The following is a 21,079-nucleotide window of genomic DNA, read 5'->3' as shown; positions in this document are numbered from 1 at the left end:
TCTGACACGTATGTAGCTTTGTCGTTGAGACCCCGAGCGTGGGGTTGGGTTTCCGAATAACAGCCTATTGTGTCTGTAACGGACATCCGTGTATCCAAATCGCCGCCATCAATATGTAGGGAGGATTTAGAGTATGGTGTAGCAAAAGCCCCGGGTTGATACGGCCAACATATACACAGTAGAACGGTCTCCCTGACAAGCGCAAACCCATTATCCTTCCTTTGCTCGGTTTCTTTGGTGCTCCCGATGCCGAGGGCAGAAAACGGGAGGGTTCCGCCTTTTGACCATTCAGGCATGTGCGCTAGGCTATGAGTGTGATTGGTATTAATCGAAGATCTCGTTAGGCTCGTTACCTACGTTGGGATGGAAGGAGCACAGGAGAGGGCAAGATGGCTTCCTATTGCACCAATCTATTACGTGGGAATTCGCAATGGCGGGGTTTGTTTTTCTGCTGTTAATGGAAACTCCAAGGATCGTTTGCTATTCCTCGGCGCTCATGGTGCCGTTCGCTCACGATTCGCCGATTGACTCGATATCCACCAAACTCCTTGTCTAACCGTTGAGTCAGCCAGCCTCGCACCGTCGTTCTTGACCAGTCCTGGGCCTCGAGAGCGACGGATACGTGGCAGTGCGCCTCTTCCTGGCCCAGTGCCTCCGTCGATCAAGCGACACAGGTCCGACTATAAACCGCCGGTTTCCCTGTCGCAAGCACGGGAGCAGAAATCACTCAGCATCTCCAGACACCGCCACTCGCTATTTGTTGGTCATCCGGCGGACATCATGGAATCCGGCGGCGCATCTCCCTTCCCGGAATCTCGCACCACCACGCCCTCGAGCGTCACGCCCAAGCGGACAAAGATCTGCGTCTACTGCGGCTCGTCACCAGGGAACAAGCCCGAACATTTAGAAGCTGCCCGCGCCCTAGCACGGGCCATGGCGGCCAACAACATCGCGCTCGGTGAGTTTCGCATTGCGCCGCTTGCATGATCAGCCAAGCAGGAAACGCTAACTGGGCTCTTTTCCCTTTCCAGTCTATGGCGGAGGCACCGTCGGGCTCATGGGGGAAGTCGCCAAGACGCTCGTAGCTCTGTCGGGGCCGGACGCGGTGCACGGCATCATCCCCGAGGCGCTCGTGCGGTACGAGAGGGACCCGACGTACACGTCGAAGCAGCTAAACGGGGAGACCGGTACGCACCTGGCGGTGCCCGAGGAGTCGGTGTTCGGGCGTACGACCATCGTCAAGGACATGCACACGCGCAAGCGCATGATGGCGCAGGAGGTGCTCGAAGGCGGGCCAGGCAGCGGCTTCATCGCGTTGAGCGGCGGGTACGGCACCATCGAGGAGCTGTTCGAGACGGCGACATGGAACCAGTTGGGCATTCACGACAAGGGAATCTGCGTGCTGAACATCAATGGCTTCTACGACGGGATCCTGTCGTGGATCAATAAGAGCGTCGAGGAAGGCTTCATACATGAGGCCAACAAGTGGATCTTGGTCGAGGCCAAAACAGCCGACGAAGCCATCAAAGCGCTGAGGGAATACAAGGTCTCGGAGGCGGTATTCAAGTTGTCTTGGGGCAAGGAATAGACTAGACGATACCCGTTGTTTTCGGTCACGGATAGAGCGGGCCAAAAGGAAAAAGAAAAAAAAACAAGGATGCCATGCGTTCATGCATCAACCCCAAATACCATCTGCCATGACGGCTCAACCATGGCTCCAGCAAACATGCTGCCATGAGCCTAATCGTTCTTCGTGGCACGATTCTAGTTTGTTGTACATTGTTTCGGCGCGGTGGCAGCAGACCTCCCAGCAGAGCCAACATATTCCTGCCACCACAGGAGCGCGCGCCTATGAATCGACTTCCATGCCTTCACCTTCACCCTCGCCCGCGCTGGCACCGCCCTCCTTGTCATCCGCCACGCTCTCTATCCAGGCCGCCACGTCTTGGCCGTCATAGACCTTAAACGGCTCCACCTTGACGCTGCCGTCGTCGGCCTTGACGGAGCCCGCGACACCCACGCTCGTGTTGTCCACCGTCAGCTCGCGGTCCTGCACCAGACTCTCCTTGAGCGCGCGCAGGCCGTGGCGGATCAGCTCCTCGCGGTCGCAGTCGGCGAACTTGGCGACGTTCTTCTCCAGGTAGGTGCGCGCCATCTGCGAGCGGGCGCCGATCGCGAAGGCGATCATCTCCTCGGTCATGCCGCTCGGCTGGAACTCGAACAGGTGCGGGCCGTGGTCGTCGACGCCGGCCACCAGCAGGCCGACGCCGTACGGCCGCTTGCCGTAGTGCTGCGTGTTGATCTGCGCCTTGGACCCGATCATCTCCACCAGCGTCCGCACCGGTATGTTGCGCCCGTAAGTCAGCCGGTGGCCCAGGCACTGCTGCTTCATGAAGTTGGAGAGGACCCGCGCGTCCGACGTGAGCCCCGCGATGGCGATGCCGACGTGCTCGTCGATGGGGAACAGTTTCTTTTGGTAGGACGAGAGTTCTTCGGCGTTGCGCTGGTTGGTTTGAACGTGTCAGGAAAGATTCGCGGTAATTCTAGGGGCGAACAAGCGGCATGGAAGACGAATGCGCACCTTGATTGCTACCAGCACCGCATGTGTCTTGCTTGCGATGCCCACCACCACTGAGCCCTGTTTGACTGCCTCGGCCGCATACTCGACCTGGAATATCCGCCCTTGCGGGGAGCTTGGAGGGGGGTTAGCGAGAGTCGAGGAGCCAGCTCAGGATTGAAATGGCATGGTGGGACCGGTCGTCGGCTGGAACATACAATGTGACCGAGTCGTTGTCGTAGTTGTTCCTGAACATGACGGCGGCTGCTGAACCTCAGATTCAGGCGGAGAAGAATTCGTTCACTAACGAGGATCTCAATCGATAGATTTCAAGTCGTCGGTGCAGCGCAGGTCACTTGTTCCGGGCCTTGGGGGGTTCGTGATGATGTGGTTTGGTTGGTGAGCTTCGTTCGGCTGCCATTCTAGGCAGCTCCTAGCTGCGTAGACCAGGCTGGGCTGGGCTGAGCGGGCAGGGGTAGTCACTGGAACCCGGTAAACCAAAAGCTCGCCTAGAAGAAAATACGACCCCATTAAATCCACAAACCCTTTTCATTAGAACCACAATCCCCGAGGGGCGGCCCGTGCGCTCCCAAGAAATGCACACACAGGAACTGCACACACAGGAACTGAACACACAGGAAACGCACACATAAAATAGGCGATGTTGCTAGTATTGTTAAAGGGGCAATGCGCTAGGCAAGGCGCTTAGAAATGTACTAGGTAGACGCCGAAGCCCTGCTACAGCCTTCAAGGGCGTCGAGGTTGGCCATGGCTTTGTTTTTTACTGTAGTAACGACATTGTTATGTAATCCTGTGGTGGCTCGTACCTAGGGTTAGGGTGACATGTGCTTATGTAACTCGGGCTCGTGGTGATGCGCGCTGCAAAATTTGGGTGGGAGCGCACGGGCCACCTCCCAAGGGGTTGTGGTTCTAATGAAAAGGGGTTGTGGATTTAATGGGGTCGAAGAAAATATGGCCCGCTATTTGGGTAGCATGAGCCACTGCATTCCAAGCTCACTAACCCATCAAGGCTTAGCGCAATAAACCCCAGTCCGGACAGGGGTCCGCCAAGGCTGACGACGGCCTGTCTGGGTCATCACAGCTCCAACTGCGCCGTCATCGCCAGCCGCCAACTTGGACATAACCAGCCGAGTTGAACGAGCGCGCTGGTGCACAGCGCGACGGTACAATCCGCAACGACTTCGCTCAGGGACCGCCATCCCGCTGCTTGACTCAAAACATTACCGACCGATTATTTCGGGCTCGTGACCCGAAATCTCGCCAGCAGCAAGCCCCTCCGCCAGCACCAAGCGTCCGCGCTCTCCCCCGCCTCCCGGTCGATAGAACAAGTAAAAATCAGCGCAACAACCTCCCCGCCTAAGCAGACGGAGGAACACCGCGATTCCGCGGCCATCCCGAAAACTACCAAATCAGCGTAGAATTTGTACAAGGCAACATCCATCCCAGCCCGCCCAGCATGCCAACAGCCGGCCTCAAGACCATCATCGCGCTCTCCTTCGTGCTGGCCGTCGGCTTCCTGCTCGTCATCCTGTCGTGCGCGCTCTGGCACGCCTACTACCCGCTGCTGGTGGTCGCCACCTACGTGCTGGCGCCCGTGCCCAACTGGATCTGCAGCCACTGCGCGAACCCGGACGACTTCGTCGAGAGCTCGGGCGCCGCCGTGCTGGACCTCGGCCGCTTCTGCACCGGCTTCTTGGTGGTTATGGGTATTGGTAGGTTTTCTCTCCCTTCTTTCTTTGCATGTTTCTGGTCTTGTGAAAGGAGTGACGGTTTGGTTGGCCGCTTTGCTGACTCCAGTTGCTGTTGTAGCGCTCCCTGTCCTGCTCGCACACTCGAATATCATCTCGATTCCGGCAATGGTCATGTCGGTCATTGGCGGCCTGCTGATCTACGGGACGATTATCAGTTTTGCCATGTTCTTCCAGGAAGAGCAGGAGTTTTAGGTTGAGGGCAGAGGCAGAGTGACAGGCTGGTCCAAACGCTGGGAGGGTTTTTGGGCGATGAGGGTGGGAATGGAAAGGAGTGGCGCATCTTTCAGGGCGGTATTTTCTCGTGTCAGGCGTTTCACTTGACACGCCAATCGGTACACCACAAGCGGGTAGAGACGGACGGTGGGTTTGGGCGGGTTATTGCATGAAGGCTTGGAGCGTTGGAAAGGGGCAGGCTTAACGGCATGGAGAGACATTTCACATTGTTATTCCAACCCCATATGTCAAAGTTCTTGACCGGTTATTGTACAACGCGTTAAAGCCTTGTATCCCAGAATGCCGCCGTTGAGCCTTCAAATGTCTAAACCCGTCAGAACGCCATCGCTTTTGATATGGTTCCCAGACACGTTGAGTATCCATCCTCCTCCTGTCTATCCCACCTCGCCCGCATCTAGATCCCTGATGAGAGGTTCCAGCCCCTTGAAACGCAACGCCAAACCCAGATTCGACTACCAGCACGCCTGCTCTCCAAACACCCGCAGCGGCCCGGCAAGCTTCGTGAACATCTCCTCCCTCTCGCCCTCTGGGGTACTCAAAATGGTGACGGCGCCTCCAGCCCCAATCCGCCACACCTCGCGCTTCTCAGGCCCGTCATCGCCGTTGACAACCACCTGCTCATCATCCCACCGGAACAGACTCCGGATCGTCACGCTCCAGTCGCCCCGCCCCGTCGCGCACATGTACCCCACCACACCCGAGTAGAGTCCCCTCTCCTGATGGCCTTCAATCTCCCTCAGGATCTCGCAACTCCGCTTCTTCGGCGCGCCCGTCATGCTGCCCGGCGGCAGGCTAGCGGCGAGGACGTCCAGGCCCGTGTACGAAGACGAGGCGTCTTCACCCCGAGCACGCGCAGGCAGCTGGCCCTCGACGACGGTGATCATCTGGAACACGCTCTGGTACTCCTCGACCTTGAGCAGGTGGGGCACGGTCACGTTGCCGGCGCCGCACACGCCGTGCAGGTCGTGCCGGACCAGGTCGACGATCATCAGGTTCTCGGCCTCCTCCTTGGGCACGTGCAGGATGCGCTCGGCCTGCGCGAGCGTCGCCACGCGCTCCGACTTGCGCACCGTGCCCTTCATCGGCCGCATCGAGCAGCGCCCGGCGCGGTCGTAGGTCAGGAAGCGCTCCGGCGACGCGCTGACGAGGGTCGCGCCGCCGAGGCGGAGGTACGATGCGAAGGGCGCCGGCTGGTGCGTGCGGAGCCGTTTGAAGAGGGCCCAGGACGACGAGGAGAGCAGGGGGCCAGGGCAGTTGGAATAGCGACGCTGCTGTTGCTTCCGCGAGGGAGAGAGGGGGGTGATGGTGTCGGTGCGAGGCGCCTGAGCGCTCAAGGGGCGGGTGAGCGTCGTCTGATCGGTTAGGCAGAGCTCGTAGGACTCGCCGGCTGCGATGTATTCTTGGCATATTCGGACTTTGGCTTCGTACTCCTTTGTTTGAGGTGTCTGGATCGAACCACTTCGTGAAGGACGCCGTGCCTTGGGGGACTGGGCTTTCAACGCTTCGTCTGGCAAGGCAAAAGACGGTCGACGTCGAGGGTTCTGCAGCGACCGCAGCTTGTCCGCCGTCTTCTCCACCCAGCGGTCACCGACGTGTGAGAAGTTGGAACTGAGGTGCTGGACATGGACCAACCCCTGCAGATGGTCGACGACAATGCTTTTGGTGACCCAGACAAGGCAAATATCAGGCCGCCGATGCGCACGTGGTTGCTCCAGGAAGACGCCAATATCGCTCAAGCCTTGCTCGTATGTGATGTAGCCTATGAAGCCGCCGACGAAGGGGGAGTACGCTGGCTCTGCGGCCTCCAAACGCCGCGCCTCGTGAAACGCCGCGATCAGACCCCATACGCTGCCGTACTGCGCAAGCGGGATCTTGTCTGACGAGTGCATAGACGGACGCCCGAGACCTCCAACTTTGACGGTGACATAGGAATCGCCGACGTGGTGCTCGACACGCAGAGCCTCGTCCAACCCGGCCGCAATGATGCTGTACCGTCCACGCACATCAGCCCTAGACGTCGCGGGGGCTGCGTTCGCCGAGTCAAGCACGATTTGCTCTAAGCACTCGGCGCCGACAGCCTCCACGATATCCGGAACCTGCACGCCGGGCGGCAGCGGCACCGTAAGAGACTGCAGCGCCGGGTTCGCCTCGAACTCCTCCCACCACTGCCGGGGGCCGTCGTGTTCAGCCGCTCCGCCAGCAAGCTGCGACAACAAACTCGGCTTCGTCGCTGCTCGGGCCAGCCCAATCCCTTCCGTCACAGCGACTCTCCCTCTCTGCGCGTTCCACCTCTGCGCCTCTCGGAACCAGTTCACAATGACTTTATTCCCCTCCTCCTCAGTGCAGACCGACTCCGGGTGATACTGCACGCCCCAGAACGGCTTCGTCCTGTGCTTAACAGCCATCAGGATCCTCTCCTTCGCCCGGCCCTCCCGCTCCTCCTCCACCCACGCAAGCGGCACCAGATCAGGACACCTCGCGAACGGCCGCCACCTCGCCGCCTCCCACTCCCGCTCGTCCCCGACCTCCGCCTGCCCAACATCCCCACACAGACTATGATAAAGCGTCGCCCTGAACCGGCCGACCCCCTCAAAAACATCCCCTCCCTCACCGGCCCCCGCAGCCGCGCCGCGGTGCACAATCTCCCTGACCATGCCGTGCAGGCCACGCGCAAGCCTGCCGACCCGCCCGCCGTGCGCGCGCACCAGGCTCTGGAAGCCCAGACACACGCCCAGCACGGGCAGGATTTCTTCGCGGTCGTCGTCGGCGAGCTGCCACACGAAGCGCATCACGCCGACGTCGGCCGGGTTGTCCGGGCTGCCGGGGCCCGGCCCGCACACGAGGGCGTCGTAGCGGCGCAGCTCGGCGGTGAAGCGGGCGCGGAGGGCGGCTTCGTCTTCGCCATTCTGATTTTGAACTTCTTGGGAGGGGTGGAGGGGGTGAGAATGGGTGGACAGCGGCGGCACGAGGAGGGCAGGGTCGTCGATGGTCAGGACGGAGACATCGGCGTCCAGGAGGGTGGTGAGCAGCGAGGTGATGTTGTTGGAGAAGGAGTCGTGGGCGTCGAGGAAGAGGATGCGCGGGCGGGGCATTTTTTCCCTCTCTCTTTTCCTTTGCTCTCTTCTGATACTGCTCACTATCCTTTCTTCTCGAGGAGCCGCCGTCTCAAGCCCGGCTTCATACAAAGTGTTTTTCGTTGCTCAGACTCGTTAGAGTGTTGATGAGTTTCCGGCTTGAGCGAGTATCTTCTTCCCTCACTGGCCCTGCGGTCCTCGGAAAGGGTTTCGTCTAACAAATAGGGAAAAACAACGAAGAAGAGAAATTATACTATGAATCAAACATGTTCAATTGAGTGTGCTAATCACAAATGCCGCGGCATTCGAGAGGAAACGGTAAGTGGCGAGCGGTCGAAGATTTCAGATAAGATCCGAGATCGCTGATAAAGTGTGTACCTATGCCGCGCTTTGCCGACATGCAGAGTCTAGACCGCAGCCAAGCCCGAGAGCGACAACATCATTAAGTACCTAGGTATCTCCAAGCGTTACAACCACATCTTCTTCTACACTACACTACCTCCGTGCCCCATAGCTTCATGTCCCATGTAGTTACCCACACTCGTTCTATTCAACCACCCCCGCCCCCCTTTCCCCCATAGTCCTGAGCCATCACTCCCGATCCCTCACCACCAGCCGACACGGCCTCCTGGCATGCCACACCCTCCGCTGCCTCTTCCCCAGCGCGGCGCCCAGAATGATCGCTTGCGCCTCGATCTCCGTCCGCTCCCTCCGGTGGCCCTTCTTCTCCTCCCTCTCCCTCTCCTCCCGCGCCCGCTCCTCCTCGGGGTCGGTCCACAGCCTGGCCTCCTCGACGCTGCCCGCGATCTCGAACTCGCCGCGGCACAGCGCCGTGACGCCCATCGTCAGCTCGGCCGCGCCGCCGCCGCCCGCCAGCAGCGGCAGCGCCTGCTGCAGGTTGCCGTTCCACGCGAACCGGGCCATCTTGCGCGTGAAGTCGAGCGACACGTTGAACGGGCGGTGGCACAGCGCCGGCGTCAGGCGCAGCAGCGGGTAGATGGGCCGCGCCGAGCGGTTGGTCACGCGCACGCGCAGCTGGAGGAAGTCGTCGGTGGCCACGACGTAGCTGTTGCTGGCGCTGCTGCGCAGCGGCTCGCCCGTGGCGGGGTCCACGACGGCGATGTCGATGTCGACTTCGTCGATCTTGATCGCCTCGATCATGCGCGCCGTGAACCGCACCGCGCGCAGCTCGATCTCGCCTGCCCGCCGGCGGCCGTGGCCGCCCGGGGAGACGGTGCGCCATGTGCCGCGGAGCGTGTCGAGGACCTTCTCGCGGTACCAGAAGGCCTCGCGGTTCGCGCGCTCGACTTCGGGCGAGATCTTGGTGCTGACCACGAACTGGCGCTGCCGCGCTGGGTTGAGTGCCGGGATGAAGGCGTGCGGGTCTTCGAGGTAGATGCGTCTGATGGGCACGACGACGCGGGACGTGTTGCCGGGTAGGATGTGCTCCTCGACCTGCACTCCGTCCGATGACTCGAGGTGAACGGCCATTTGGCTGGGCCACGAGTTGCGGAGGTCCAGCAGCAGCAGGCAGTGGGAGTCGGCCGTGAGCTCGACGGGGGGTTCCTGCGGACTGGCGACCCGCGACCACAGCGGTGCCGGTATGGGGCCCGTGAGCGGGAGGACGTCCACCCGCGTGATCTCCACGCTGGCGTTGACAGTAACCGTGAGTTCCATCGACACCTGGCGGGTGTAGAATTTTTCCGCCACCTCGTCGTGCGGCACGCCGAGATGCGCGTAGTCAACCTGTATGAGACCATGCGTGAGCCCCGGCCGGCCGAGGAGCTCAAAGTCAAACGTTGCCGTCTGCCCCGGAGCGATGAACCTTTTGCTGTCGTCACGGTTCCTCAGCCTCAGCGGCTGCTTCTTCGCCAGGACCAGCTCATACTCGTACAGCTCCGTGGCGGTTGCCTCGCGGTTGTTCAGCGCCAGCTGCAGAGGTTCCTGCGTCGAGTCCTTGAAGGAGAAGAGGAGGAAATCCACCGGCGTTGTGGCGGAGAGATTCTGCAAGGTAAGAGAGAAGCACTGGCGCTCCCCTTCCAGAATCATAACCGATGACTGGGGAAGCGTGGACGACTTGATCACCACAACGGGCTGCGGAGCAATGACATTCAGTTCAATGTGTTCCGGCTTCAGGCGCTGGATAGCCGGTGACACGGCCTCGGCGTTCACGTCGAGAGCTCCGAGTCCGATGGCCTTCACTTTGGCCTCGTCCTCGGGAGCCCACGGGTCCGCAAAAATGGGAAACCTCCTCTCCCGGCACCCTCGAACTTTGATCACGGCGCCCGTGACCTTGACCGCGCCCGCGCATTTTGGAGTGCCCGATATCCTCATGATCTGCGTCCGGTAGGCTCCGATCACGGTACTCTCCACCGCCGACTCGAACTCAGCGCCCTCGGTTTCGAGTCGGATACTCTCCAGCTCGACCTCCATCTCGTAAGGGTTCTGGAGCGTGAGACGGAAGGTGGCCGGCTCTCCGGCCACCAGCGTCCGGTCGATTGTTGCAGTGTCCGGGCGCTTCAAGAAGGGGTTGTAGATAAATGGGTCGACATCCTGCGAGCTCCGCGCTGCGGTTATGCCAGGAAGGACCGTCTTGGCGTGCGGCACGGGCATCCTCGTCGGCGGCAGTGTTTCCAGTGTGATACCGCGGACCAAGAACTCATCCCAATACTCGGCAGTCAAAGCGCCGATCCCCAGGCGTTTCGATAGGTTCGACGTCTTCAGAATGTTGGCGACCAACCGAACCTGTTCTTCCCTCGTTATCGAGGGGTAGGCGTTCTCTCTGCGCGGTCCCGGGGCGATGCCGCTGCCAGCAGTTCGCAGCAAGTCGCTCGAGTACTTCAAGACGCCGGCAAAGTCCGGCAGGGCCTCGGAGAAGTTGATGCAAGCGCGGAGGATGTCGAGCTTGGCGGACTGCATGCCAAAGAATCTCGCGGCAGACTGCTTCTGGATCCGGGCGATGACCGCCGCATCAGAGTCGTCTTCGGATTTCCCGGCAGCATTGCCGCCCACCACCCCATAGGTCCTAAGTAATAGTCCCAGGAAGGAATCAATTCCGTGCTCGACATCGCCTTCGGCAAGCTCTAGCGCACCGCCACCTCCCTCTCGAGGGCCGGCGCCGTTGAGCCCAGCCAGGCCAGCAGCCGGGTGGATGCCAACATCGGCGGCACCCCGTGTGCGGGCCTCGACCAAGCCGCCCACCAGGACCGAGACGAGCTCTTTCATAACCATCGCCTTCTTCCGCTGGAATCCGAGGTGGCCCAGCAAGGACGCTATCCCGCTGAGAATCACCACTCGGTCCGCTGTGGTAAGGAGCTCAGACGAAGACGCGGGGAAGGCCCGGAAGAGCGTGGCGACGATCAGGGTCCGAGTGGGTTGGATGGTGAATCGGGGCGATGTCGTCAAAGGTTTCTTGGGCGGCCGGCCGAGGACAATCATGTCCAAGGACTCCGGGCAGAGCCTGCCGTCGGCAGTGTGAAGTGCGGCCAGTATTTTGCAGAGCCTGATGACCGCCTCAGAAAAGGGCAGCGGCGGTAAGTGTTCGGCCGATATCCTCGAGTAGAGCCCGATGATGCGGTCAACCAGCTCGGGAATATGGACCTGGAGATTCCGCAGCCAGCGAGGTTGACTGGGGTCTCTTAACTCGGCTTCCTGGAGCGCAGCCGCGATGCTCGTGCCCTTGTCGTGCGGAGGGAGCATGATGCTCGGCACCTGAAACTCGATGCCGGCCCAGCCTAGCAGCAATAGACATATGAGGGCGAGCTCTAAAGCCTTTCCGTGCCAGAGGTGGTCATTAATCGACTTAGCTACGGTAGCTGCCTCGGCGAGCTCCTTGAGCGCATTGTTCCAGAGCCCAGCCTGGAGATAAAGCGACCCCACGACCACCTGAACCCGGCACCTTCCTTTGCTCCTCCATCGCTCGTTGAGCCCGCCCGGGCCGTACCCTTGTACTGACACCCGCTCTTGGCTCTGGGCTCTGAAACCATCGGTCCAGTCAGATCGGGAACGGCTTGTCTGCTCGGCGCTAGTGGACTCCATAGGTCCGATGATGCTATCAAACGTAGACGGCGGCGTCGGCAGGGGTTTGTTGCCGCTGACGGGTGTGGAGGGCCGCGAGGGAGTGGAGCTGCTCGAGCCGAACGGTTGCCCCTTCGAAGTGACGGGCGGCATCGACATGCGCACATGACTCCTGTCCGCGACTCCGCTGGTCGAACTCGACCGGTTGAGGGGCAACGCAAACTGCGAGTTCCTCCTGGCGAAGCCGGCGGACTCGTCCATTGCGTTCACCTGATGGGCAGAGGAGTGGCCGGGAGAGTCAATGAACGACATGCCCTCGTACGATTTGGCCAGAGTGGTCATCTCAGCCAGGACAATGGCGGATATGTCGCACATGACGGTCTTGATCGTGGTCCGCTTGAGCTGCTCGACAGGCGGTATCGTGATGATGCCCTCGGGCACTGGTATGGGATTCTCTTTGGCCGGCAGATAGTCGAACAAGAGCACCTGGTGGGCCAGCATTTTGGGATAGCGATCTCTCAAGTCCTCCAGCTCCTGGTAGAGCGATCGTATGTTTGCCTCTTCGACGGTCCTGCCGCCGGAATGCCGCTTGCTGAAGACGGCGTTGGGCAGTTCGGCGCCGTCGGCCACGGCGATAACGGCGAGCGGCTCGCGGAAGAGGTCAAACGGCGAGAGGGAGAGGTGGGACGGCGGAGGGTGGTGTGGCGTGAGGTCGTAGAACATGGCGCCGTCGGGGAACGCCAGCGGCGAGAACATGTCTGTACGGCGGGCGGTCAGCAAGCGATCTTGGGGCAGCGCAACCCGGTCCGCTCCTTACTCCTGTGAGGGCGGCCATCGGGCGTGACGTCTCGGAGGAAGACGACCTTCTCCGCATTGAGACGGTCGACGAAGGCGGTGAAGCGCTCCCGCTTGATGAGGCCGACGGGCAGCACCAGGGCCTTGACCCTCGCCGGGGCAACGGGCGAGAGGGGATCGAGAGTCATTTTTGCGCGCGGTGATCATGCCCCGGGGGTCGGGGCAGCGCAGGCAAGGAGGAAGCGTCCGGTCGAGGGCAACCGCATGTCGAGAGCCGCAGGCCGCAGCGCGATGCTTCCACAGCCGCGCCGCTGCCCGTGTCGCGCCGAAACCGAGCGAGTCGAGCGCCGAGAGTGCTAACTTGAAGTACAGGGCACAGGAGGGTACAGCGGAGGCTTAGTGCACGTTGCGGTGCGACTTGGCGTTTCTGTGCGACCTGAGATGTCGCAGTCTCCAAAAAAGGGATTTGGCCGAAGCCGAGAATCGATAGCCCGGGCATCCAAGACCGCATCCCCGGATAGTGTTGGGAACACCGTAACGTTCGGTGGGCGCTGCGGGCCCAAGCGTCGGTCCGGGGCGGAGCTAACGTTATGGCCCACTGCAATTGGCAGCCCACTGTGCTGCGCTCCGGGGGGCTGACCCCGCCTGAGCCGCCTGTTCAGGTGAGGTTATGGCCCCTGAACGTAAGATAGGGACCCGGGGTAATCATGGAAGTAATTCACTGGAGGAGTAACTTACAGTACGCGGGAGGTGGACTATCAGTCTCGAAAGGATCTTGAGATGCCAACATAGCATACAGGATTGGACATGACGAATAAGGCACTCCGTGGTAGGTAGGTAATAAAGTACGTTAGATGAGGGCGCATCGGTAAGAGACTGCGTAAAATCAGGTATCATTCATTCCGTCGCTTCAAGCTGTCCCTTCTTTTTCTAGGCCAACTCCTTGAACCCAAAGGAAAAACCAGACAGAGCAGGTTTAATATTTCTAATATCCATTCCCGGCGTCGGCGTCGGCCTCACGCGCTCGCCCCGGACCCCGGGGGAACGACCTCGATTGTCGACCGGCCCTCCCTCGCCTCCGCCTTGAGCTCGCTCTCAAAGATATCCACGGCCAAGCTCGCCTCGACGAAATCCTCCAACTCCTCCGTCACCGTCTTGAGCTTCTCCTTGACCGCCACCGCCCCCTCGAACCCAACAATGTGCCTCGCCGGCGGGTTCTCGTGGCCGCCGATGGCGGTCAGGGCGTGCACCGTCTCCATGACGAGCTTGTCGTACGCCGCGGCCGGCAGGATCGGGTACCGGTACTGGACCTCGTCCTCGGACTGCTCGATGGCCGTGTCCGGGTTGGCGTTGAGCACGTTGCTCAACATCTCGCGCATGCTCGGGGCCGGGCTGAGATCGGCGTCGTAGAAGGGCAGCTGCGGCGCGAAGATGATCTTGTTGGTCAGGCTCTGGATCTCCTTGTTGGGCTGCACGATGGTGACCTTGATGTTGAAAGGCGCGATCTCGTACGCCAGCGAGTCGCAGTAGCCTTCGAGCGCCCAGGTGGCAGCCGTGTACATGGGCATGCACGGCGTGCCGATGTGGCCGCCGATGCTGGTCAGGATAATGATGTGGCCCGTGTGCTGGGCACGCAGCTGGGGCAGCGTGGCCTTGATGAAGTTGACCTGGGAGAAGAAGATAGCGTCGAACTGGTCGCGCACTAGATGGCGTGTTGCCGGTGTCGCCGAGAGTTCCTCGACGGTGCCGATCACGGCTGTTCAAGGCGTCAACGAGGCTTTCTTTTAGGGAGGGGTGATATCACGGTTAAGAACGCACCCTCAGACTTGCAGCATAGCAAAATATCTATCCGGCCAAACACCTGCACGGCCTCGGCGACGGCGGCGCCGCACTGGCCCATGGCGCGTCCATCGCAGCGGATGCCGCGTATGCGGTCCTTCCAGCCCTCGCGGTCCTTGCGGCTGCTCTTACACTCATTGATGAGCTCGCGGAACTCGGCACTCCGCGTCTCGTCCTCGATCTCGGCGGGCGGAAGACAGGCGACCACGTAGTCGCCGTGGGCCAGCAGCAGCCGGATCAGCCGGACGCACAGCGGGGAGAGCGACGAGGTGAGGAACCATGTGCGTGGCGAATTGTGCGTTGCTGTGTGGTCCATTAGATCTCGCAGCTCAGCTCACTCTGAATGTGGGGTGCAGATGGGGAAGGGGGGCGGCTCGCGAATTGGGCGAGGGGAGCGGCACAGGTGTGCGGGAAAGGGGGCCACTCACGGAACGACGCCGCTGGTGTCGAGTGCGTGTGTCGAGACGGCCCAGCCTCTGCCGTTCGTCGCTCGGCCATTCTTGCAGGCGATCAGACAGTCGAGCCTGTAGGAGCAGGCGGTTTTCGCCAGCCACGGGCGTCGTTTCGCGGCCCGTCTGCACCTTTGCACCTTTCCCAAGTGCGCTCTGCAAACCGTGCCGTCATAGCACAGACGTCACCGCGGAGAGTAGTAACCGGCGAAACAGCTGCTGCATTAACACACGAAGCAAGCAACGCTGGCAATGGGTTGTAGGGCGCTCGCTGTTCTGTGATGTCAAATCCACTGCACTCGATTTGAATCGAGGAGAAAAAGGCTGGAATCTCTCGAGGCGAGGTCACTTATAATTGCCCGTCGAGAACAACGGTCAGCGATAATTTATTCCGTAGTTGACATCCCTGTTTCATATAGCGTCACGTCTGTTGCCCGGCGCCGTCGGACCACCTTCGGTGAATGGAACGGCAGATGCGACCGACCTCGATCGCCGGGTTGATGCTCAAGCGGCGGTCAGAACCGGTAGCCGGCCGAAATGGATCGGAAATGCGGCAACGTCCGGCTTAAAAAGCGTCAAACTCCCAAGCAAGCCCGGATGAGGGAACGGCAAGGTTCCAAAATGCGGCCAAGATCTGGAATGCTCCTGGCGCCCTGAACAAGGCCAACCCCACCGCTCAGGCAGACATGGCGTGGAGCTGATTCAGACCTTAGTCAAGGGAGGACCAGATTCGATGCCCGTATAAGTGCAAAGTCTATAAGCGCAAAGTCGAGGGGGATTGCTGGCGGTCAAACCGCCCAACACCGTTCATCAATCATCAATCATGCCGCCTTCATGACGGATCTTCGAGACCAACCAACACGATCTTCGGCCGTCAGATGTAATCTCCGCGGGCAGCGAACCAGATCCTGCCTCGCTCGCCATACCTGCCCGGTTAGGTGCCCTCGGGTACCTCAGCTGTGGGTCCCCGCAAAGAGGAAAGTGCAATGCAAGCCACCCTTTTTGCAAGGACGACGACGTCATCCACTATTAAGGAGCCAAACACGGATATGCACGGATTAAGGCGCCGCCCGTCTTTGAACCCTCTCCGTCCCAGCCAGCCGTGCGGCGGCCGGAGCCGAACCCGGAGCTGCTTCCGGTGCGGGAACCCTGCCGCCACGCTCGGTGCTGCAGGCACCCCCCACTTCCCGCATTCGGCGAGCGGCAGCGCTGTGAACCCCACGGCGCGGCGCCCTAAGCCCCTGTAAATTCATGTGTAAAACCTGGGGATAAAGTGAGTCAACGTCGCTCCTCAGTGGCCAGCCGACACGGTCAGCGGAAGAGGCTGCCGCGCCTGTTTTCACACCTCTGCACCAGCTGCTCCGAGTTGAGACATTGCGCCCATTGGGCGACAGGTTGCTGGACACTCAAATGGTCTGCAGTGTACGGAATAATTACGGTTCGAGCGCCCGACTCCGGCCAGGGCGGGGTCAGGGTCCGAGTTCCAGACGACTCATCGAGCAATAAAGGAGCTGCCCCGCTACAGCCGATAAAATACCTCTGCTTGTTCCAGCACATATTTAGCGTTTGAAGAGTCAGACCGTGAGCTCTCGAGACGAGGTGACTCAACAACACACGTATTTCTACTAAAGGTGGTGCCGAGGCATTGACTCTGCCCTCTAGCAGTGTTCGGAGGAGAATCTCCAGAGGGGGTTCACAACTTGTTCCTCCGGCGCTGGAGATAATAATAAGCCTGCAAAGTGAGGGGTGAAAAGAAACCGAAAGGAAACAGAGAACACACGGAAGGGACAAAAGAAGAAGAAAAAGGGAAAAAAGAGAGAAAAAGAAAATGCCCACCCGTGCCGACATCACCTACTTCGGCGCCGGGCCAGCCGCCCTGCCCACCGATGTGCTCGAGACGGCCGCGCAGGCCCTGCTCGACTACAACGGGACGGGCCTGGGCATCGCCGAGCACAGCCACCGCTCCGAGCTGGCTGCCAACATCATCAACGAGGCCAAGGCCGACCTGGCCAGCTACCTGGACATCCCGACCGCCGACTACGAGATCATCTTCATGCAGGCCGGCGGCACCGGCGAGTTCTCCGCCTCCGTCTACAACCTTGTGGGCGCCTGGGTCGCCCGCCAGCACGCCGCCGTGCTCGAGGAGCTGGGCACGGACGACGAGGCCGCCGTGGTCGCCGCCCTGCGCGCCCGCGTCGAGAAGGACCTCAAGCTCGACTACATCATCACGGGCGGCTGGTCGCTGAAGGCCTTCCAGGAGGCCGTGCGCCTGCTGGGGCCCGAGCACGTCAACGCCGCCGCGGACGCGCGCACCATCAACGACGGCAAGTTCGGCAAGATCCCGGACCAGAGCACCTGGAAGCTCAGCAAGGACGCCGCGCTGGTCTACTACTGCGACAACGAGACCGTCGACGGCGTCGAGTTCCCCGAGTTCCCCTCGGTGCTGGCGCCGAGCGCGGACGGGTCCGGCCCCGTCGTGGTCGCCGACATGTCGAGCAACATCCTGTCCAGGAGGGTGCCCGTCAGCAACCACTCGCTGATCTTCTTTGGCGCGCAGAAGAACCTGGGCTCCACCGGGGTGACGGTGGCCGTCGTCAGGAAGAGCCTGCTGCCGCCGGCGACGACGCAGCCCAGCCCGGCGCTGATGAGGAAGCTCGGTCTTCCCATCCCGCCTATCGTGCTGCAGTACGAGACGATTGCCAAGAATAACAGCTTGTACAACACGCTGAGCATCTTCGAGTGGGTGGCCCCATTCGTCCTCTTGCAGCCGTGGGAAACGTTGAAGAACGCTGATGTGTCTTGCTGCGTAGCGTGTACATCGCCGGCCAAGTGCTCAAGAAGCTGCTGAGGACGTTCCCTGACAAGGTCGACGGCCAACAGGCTCTCTCCGCGAAGAAGGCCAATCTCATCTATGCTGCCCTTGAAGCACACCCGGAAGCGTACCGCATTGTACCGGACAAGTCGGTCCGGTCGAGGATGAACATATGCTTCCGCGTGATCAAGGTGAGTGGCTTTTCTTTGCTTCCTAGGCAAAGCCGAAATGCTAATCCTGAAAGCAGAACGGCAATGTTGACGAGGCCGAAAAGGCCTTCCTCAAGGAGGCCGCCAGCCAGGGATTGACGGGCCTCAAGGGGCACCGCAGCGTTGGTGGGATCCGGGCGAGCAACTACAATTCAATTCCTCTGGAGGGGGCCGAGAAGCTTGCCAAGTTTATCGAGGCATTTGCAAAGGCGTGATCTAACACGCCTAGCGTCTGGCGGCAGTGTGTGTGAGTCAAATATCAGGGGCGGCGGAGGGGGGCAGCATTGGTTTTTCAACAAAGCGGATCTTTTGCATACAACGGCTGCATCTCGGCCCGTTCAACGACCGGGCTGAATAGAGCAAAACATTTTGTTCCTGTGCACCTGCACCTCAGTTCGTTGTATAACAGGACATTCACGCTCTCGGCTCACTTGCTCCCCATCTCCTCCCTCAACCACGCCGGCACCTCCGGCAGCACCTCCCACCCGCTGAGGTACTCTTCCTTCGGCACCCCCTTCCCGCTCGGCTTGGCGTAGATGCCCGTCACGTACCACACACTCTCCCCCTTGGCCACCACGCCCTGCAGCGTGGGGATCGTCGTCCGGCTCTCGATCAAGTTCGAGTTCGGATCCGCGTTCACCAGCATCGCCGTCCTCTTGCTGCTCCGCGCCCCGCCGGCCGCGGCGCCGACGCGGCCCTCCAGCGCGCGGATGCCCACCGCGCCCTTGGACACGGCGAAGGCGCCGTCGGCGCCGTCGGCCCACGCCTCGGGCGTCGCCAGGTCGTAGTTGCCGATCAGCCGCGGGCGCGTGCCCTCGCCGCGCGCCGCGTCGTACGGGTCCAGCGGCCGCCCGTCGGGCGTCCGCGTGCTGCTGATGGCGAAGCTGCCGTCGGCCGTCAGCACCTCGCGGCCCTCGGCGCGGATGTGGTGCGCCCGGATGTGCCAGTTGGGCGTCTCGGCCCGCGGCGGGATCAGGTACGTCTTGACGTGCACGTCCGGGAAGGGCGACCAGAGCGAGACGAGCACCGGCGTGGCGTCCGGCCCGCGCGTCTCCAGGCTCGACGTCGACAGCCGTCGCGTCTTCCAGTACTCGCCGCCGTCGTCGGAGAAGCCGAGCTGCGAGGCCAGCGAGTACTGCTCCAGCGTGAACAGGCCCGGCGGCACCGAATAGCCGTAGGCCGAGGAGTAGGCGAAGGCGCCGTACTTGGCGTGCGTGCCTTTCATCGGGTAGGAGCAGGCTTGGCCTGAGGAGAGGAGCATGCAGTGCCCGCCGAGGTTGCTGTGGCAGAGGTCAGGCGATGGAATGTGAAGGGCTAGAAAGGAAAGGGGGGGAAATACCTCATGATATGGCCCGGGTGCTTGAGAGCCTTGATCTTGGGAATCACGTCCCAGTGGTTCTCCTCCTTTGATGTCCAGAACGGGTGGGTCTCGGGCACCGCGAGGCAGATGAAGGCCAAGCACGCCCAATACTGGAATGCGTGTAAGCCACAGCCACTACACATAGGGGAAGTAGAAGACGGTGACTCTTACCGGACTGCCAGGGCTGTTGTAGTTCTCGGCCATCTGTAGCGTTGTGAGGGACCCTCCAGGGCATTTCAAGGGGTACGTTTACTTACATACATGTTCGGGTACGAGTACCCGATAGTCAGCGTGCCGCTCGAGCTCCAGATGTCGCGCTGCGTTTGCCACCAGCGCAGGTGGCGCAGGACGATGCCCTTGACCATGCCCCAGGTCAGGGGCGCCGGCAGCTCGACGTCGGCGTAGGCGAGGGCGCCCCAGAACGAGACCATGGCAAAGCGGTAGCCGACGCTGCGGCCGAAGGGGATAGCACGCCCTGGGCGGTTCAGGTAAGCATTTGCCCCGACTTCCGCTTAGAGACGGGGCTCCTTACCCTCCTCGTCATAGTAGTGTGCCAGGTCCAGCGCGACTAACTGGGCCCGCTTCTTGAACTCTGCTGCGCGCTCCGGATCCTCATCGCCGGCCAACTTGGCGTAGAGAAGCTGGAGGAAATGGATCGCAAAGCTAGATGAGTAGTAGTCCATCTCTGCAGACCGCTTGTCAGCACAGCATCTAGTAAGGGGGTTATTTGGGTGGCGGTGATAAGTAATAAGTCAGGGACAACCCACGATGGATCCCCTCCGGCCCGTCGTTGGACCAGCCATCTCCGCGGTAGAACGTGTCCAGATGCTTGATATCAGCATCCAGCCGCTCCTGCGAGAACTTGCCGCCGTTCTTCTTCAGGCCCAAGTTGGCAAACACGCGAAACCAGAGCCAGTTCGTATTTGGCATGCTGTTTCCGCAGTCAGCCACCAACCAAAACCCTTTCTCCCCCATCCCTGCGCATCCCATCCCATCCCCCCCATGATGATACCAAACACAAACTCACTTCTTCTCATTGACCGAGTTCCCCAGCCAGGCCTCGACATTCCTCCTCTCCCGCTCGCTCAGCCCCGCCCAGATCTGCGGCGCCGCCGCCAGCGCGTAGCCCAGCGGACACATCTCGACCATGCGCTGGTCGTTGTCCCGCGGGTAGCCCCAGTACTCGTCGGCGTCGTCCGGGTCCGTGCCGGCGCGGATGCCGTCGATCCACCACTGCGTGCCGCGGTAGCTGCCGCCGCCGGCGAGCAGGCAGGCGAGCCCCCACAGCGGCCGGCAGAAGCCCTCGACCTCCGAGGCCGTCTGGTCGAAGCGCACGGCCGTGGCCCCCGGGCAGCGCACGCGGGCCTTGCGCGGCGAGAAGAAGGGCTCGAGCGGGTCGAGCAGGGCCGCGAGCAGGGCCTGGACCGACGCCCGGTCGGAAAGGGGGATGGCGGAGAAGGGGTGGACGGAGTTGTAGCCAAGGACGAGACCTTGGCCGGGTGCCGTGGTAGCGGCCATGGTGGTGTTAGGACAAGGCTGGTTGGAGGTTACAACGGTGAGGGGGAGGGGTAGGAGGAAAGTAGGATAGAATGAAGGTGAAGAAGGGAGGAGTGAGACTCAAAGAGTTGGAGAACGGAGAAACACCCGGATGACGACGGATGATGAAGCATGTTGCGCACTTGATATGTAGGTAGCCATCCCTCAACGACACATGCCGGCGACATGCCGTCCAAGCAGCCAATCCCAAATTTCTCCGTCTCGCAGCGCGCCATCCCCCGAGCTTACAACCACGGTGGAGTCACCGGCTTGGAGGAATCCCCATGAATGAGGGGCTGCCGTCCTTTGCGCCTGGTCTGCCCCTCTTCCCATAGTGGGGGGAAGGTTCACGGCTAATTACGGAGAAGCCAGGGGGAGCTGTGTCGAACTAGTGAATTCCGGAGCGTGGCACTTTAGCCAGTGCT

The 21,079-nt window shown here is 61.1% G+C and overlaps 6 protein-coding genes across 6 annotated transcripts; 1 reads left to right on the top strand and 5 right to left on the bottom strand.

The window, feature by feature from the left end:
• Positions 1-1,063: 1,063 nt before the first annotated feature.
• On the bottom strand, positions 1,064-2,944 carry THITE_2152932 (uncharacterized protein). Its single transcript, XM_003649121.1, has 3 exons — positions 2,776-2,944; positions 2,582-2,693; positions 1,064-2,503 (listed from the first exon to the last, which is right to left on the bottom strand). Exons 1-3 carry the CDS (start codon positions 2,811-2,813, stop codon positions 1,850-1,852), a joined length of 804 nt encoding a protein of 267 aa, XP_003649169.1. The 5' UTR covers positions 2,814-2,944; the 3' UTR covers positions 1,064-1,849.
• Positions 2,945-3,906: 962 nt separating this feature from the next.
• THITE_2107521 (uncharacterized protein) lies at positions 3,907-4,768 on the top strand. Its single transcript, XM_003649120.1, has 2 exons — positions 3,907-4,290; positions 4,388-4,768. The coding sequence occupies exons 1-2, from the start codon at positions 4,035-4,037 to the stop codon at positions 4,519-4,521; spliced, it is 390 nt and encodes a 129-aa protein (XP_003649168.1). The 5' UTR covers positions 3,907-4,034; the 3' UTR covers positions 4,522-4,768.
• THITE_2107520 (uncharacterized protein) lies at positions 4,734-7,941 on the bottom strand. Its single transcript, XM_003649119.1, has one exon. The coding sequence runs from the start codon at positions 7,653-7,655 to the stop codon at positions 5,016-5,018; it is 2,640 nt and encodes an 879-aa protein (XP_003649167.1). The 5' UTR covers positions 7,656-7,941; the 3' UTR covers positions 4,734-5,015.
• Positions 7,942-12,965, bottom strand: THITE_2107518 (uncharacterized protein). The gene is made up of 2 exons (XM_003649118.1): positions 12,472-12,965; positions 7,942-12,412 (listed from the first exon to the last, which is right to left on the bottom strand). The coding sequence occupies exons 1-2, from the start codon at positions 12,635-12,637 to the stop codon at positions 8,229-8,231; spliced, it is 4,350 nt and encodes a 1,449-aa protein (XP_003649166.1). The 5' UTR covers positions 12,638-12,965; the 3' UTR covers positions 7,942-8,228.
• A 213-nt stretch (positions 12,966-13,178) lies between these two features.
• Positions 13,179-15,585, bottom strand: THITE_2107516 (uncharacterized protein). Its single transcript, XM_003649117.1, has 3 exons — positions 14,717-15,585; positions 14,268-14,591; positions 13,179-14,205 (listed from the first exon to the last, which is right to left on the bottom strand). Exons 1-3 carry the CDS (start codon positions 14,784-14,786, stop codon positions 13,466-13,468), a joined length of 1,134 nt encoding a protein of 377 aa, XP_003649165.1. The 5' UTR covers positions 14,787-15,585; the 3' UTR covers positions 13,179-13,465.
• A 2,211-nt stretch (positions 15,586-17,796) lies between these two features.
• Positions 17,797-20,963, bottom strand: THITE_2107505 (uncharacterized protein). The gene is made up of 7 exons (XM_003649116.1): positions 20,146-20,963; positions 19,886-20,049; positions 19,651-19,803; positions 19,376-19,593; positions 19,290-19,322; positions 19,098-19,228; positions 17,797-19,038 (listed from the first exon to the last, which is right to left on the bottom strand). The coding sequence occupies exons 1-7, from the start codon at positions 20,634-20,636 to the stop codon at positions 18,186-18,188; spliced, it is 2,043 nt and encodes a 680-aa protein (XP_003649164.1). The 5' UTR covers positions 20,637-20,963; the 3' UTR covers positions 17,797-18,185.
• Positions 20,964-21,079: the final 116 nt, after the last annotated feature.

The sequence above is a fragment of the Thermothielavioides terrestris genome, chromosome 1, assembly GCF_000226115.1.
Source record: "Thermothielavioides terrestris NRRL 8126 chromosome 1, complete sequence".
Lineage (NCBI taxonomy): Eukaryota > Fungi > Ascomycota > Sordariomycetes > Sordariales > Chaetomiaceae > Thermothielavioides > Thermothielavioides terrestris.
The sequence above is the reverse complement of the archived record's forward strand: the minus strand, read 5'-3'. Positions and strand labels throughout refer to the sequence as shown.

Excerpts from the sequence above, each read along its gene's own strand:
- THITE_2152932 (XM_003649121.1), bottom strand. The coding sequence starts at position 2,813 with ATGTTCAGGAACAACTACGACAACGACTCGGTCACATT. Across the intron at positions 2,694-2,775 it reads GACAACGACTCGGTCACATT|CTCCCCGCAAGGGCGGATAT; the intron begins GTATGTTCCAGC and ends CCCCCCTCCAAG. Across the intron at positions 2,504-2,581 it reads CGGTGCTGGTAGCAATCAAG|CGCAACGCCGAAGAACTCTC; the intron begins GTGCGCATTCGT and ends CAAACCAACCAG.
- THITE_2107521 (XM_003649120.1), top strand. The coding sequence starts at position 4,035 with ATGCCAACAGCCGGCCTCAAGACCATCATCGCGCTCTCCTTCGTGCTG. Across the intron at positions 4,291-4,387 it reads CTTGGTGGTTATGGGTATTG|CGCTCCCTGTCCTGCTCGCA; the intron begins GTAGGTTTTCTC and ends TTGCTGTTGTAG.
- THITE_2107520 (XM_003649119.1), bottom strand. The coding sequence starts at position 7,655 with ATGCCCCGCCCGCGCATCCTCTTCCTCGACGCCCACGACTCCTTCTCC.
- THITE_2107518 (XM_003649118.1), bottom strand. The coding sequence starts at position 12,637 with ATGACTCTCGATCCCCTCTCGCCCGTTGCCCCGGCGAGGGTCAAGGCC. Across the intron at positions 12,413-12,471 it reads CGATGGCCGCCCTCACAGGA|ACATGTTCTCGCCGCTGGCG; the intron begins GTAAGGAGCGGA and ends CCCGCCGTACAG.
- THITE_2107516 (XM_003649117.1), bottom strand. The coding sequence starts at position 14,786 with ATGGCCGAGCGACGAACGGCAGAGGCTGGGCCGTCTCGACACACGCAC. Across the intron at positions 14,592-14,716 it reads GACACCAGCGGCGTCGTTCC|CAACGCACAATTCGCCACGC; the intron begins GTGAGTGGCCCC and ends TGGACCACACAG. Across the intron at positions 14,206-14,267 it reads GCTATGCTGCAAGTCTGAGG|CCGTGATCGGCACCGTCGAG; the intron begins GTGCGTTCTTAA and ends CGCCTTGAACAG.
- THITE_2107505 (XM_003649116.1), bottom strand. The coding sequence starts at position 20,636 with ATGGCCGCTACCACGGCACCCGGCCAAGGTCTCGTCCTTGGCTACAAC. Across the intron at positions 20,050-20,145 it reads AACTCGGTCAATGAGAAGAA|CATGCCAAATACGAACTGGC; the intron begins GTGAGTTTGTGT and ends CTGCGGAAACAG. Across the intron at positions 19,323-19,375 it reads ACTCGTACCCGAACATGTAT|ATGGCCGAGAACTACAACAG; the intron begins GTAAGTAAACGT and ends ACAACGCTACAG.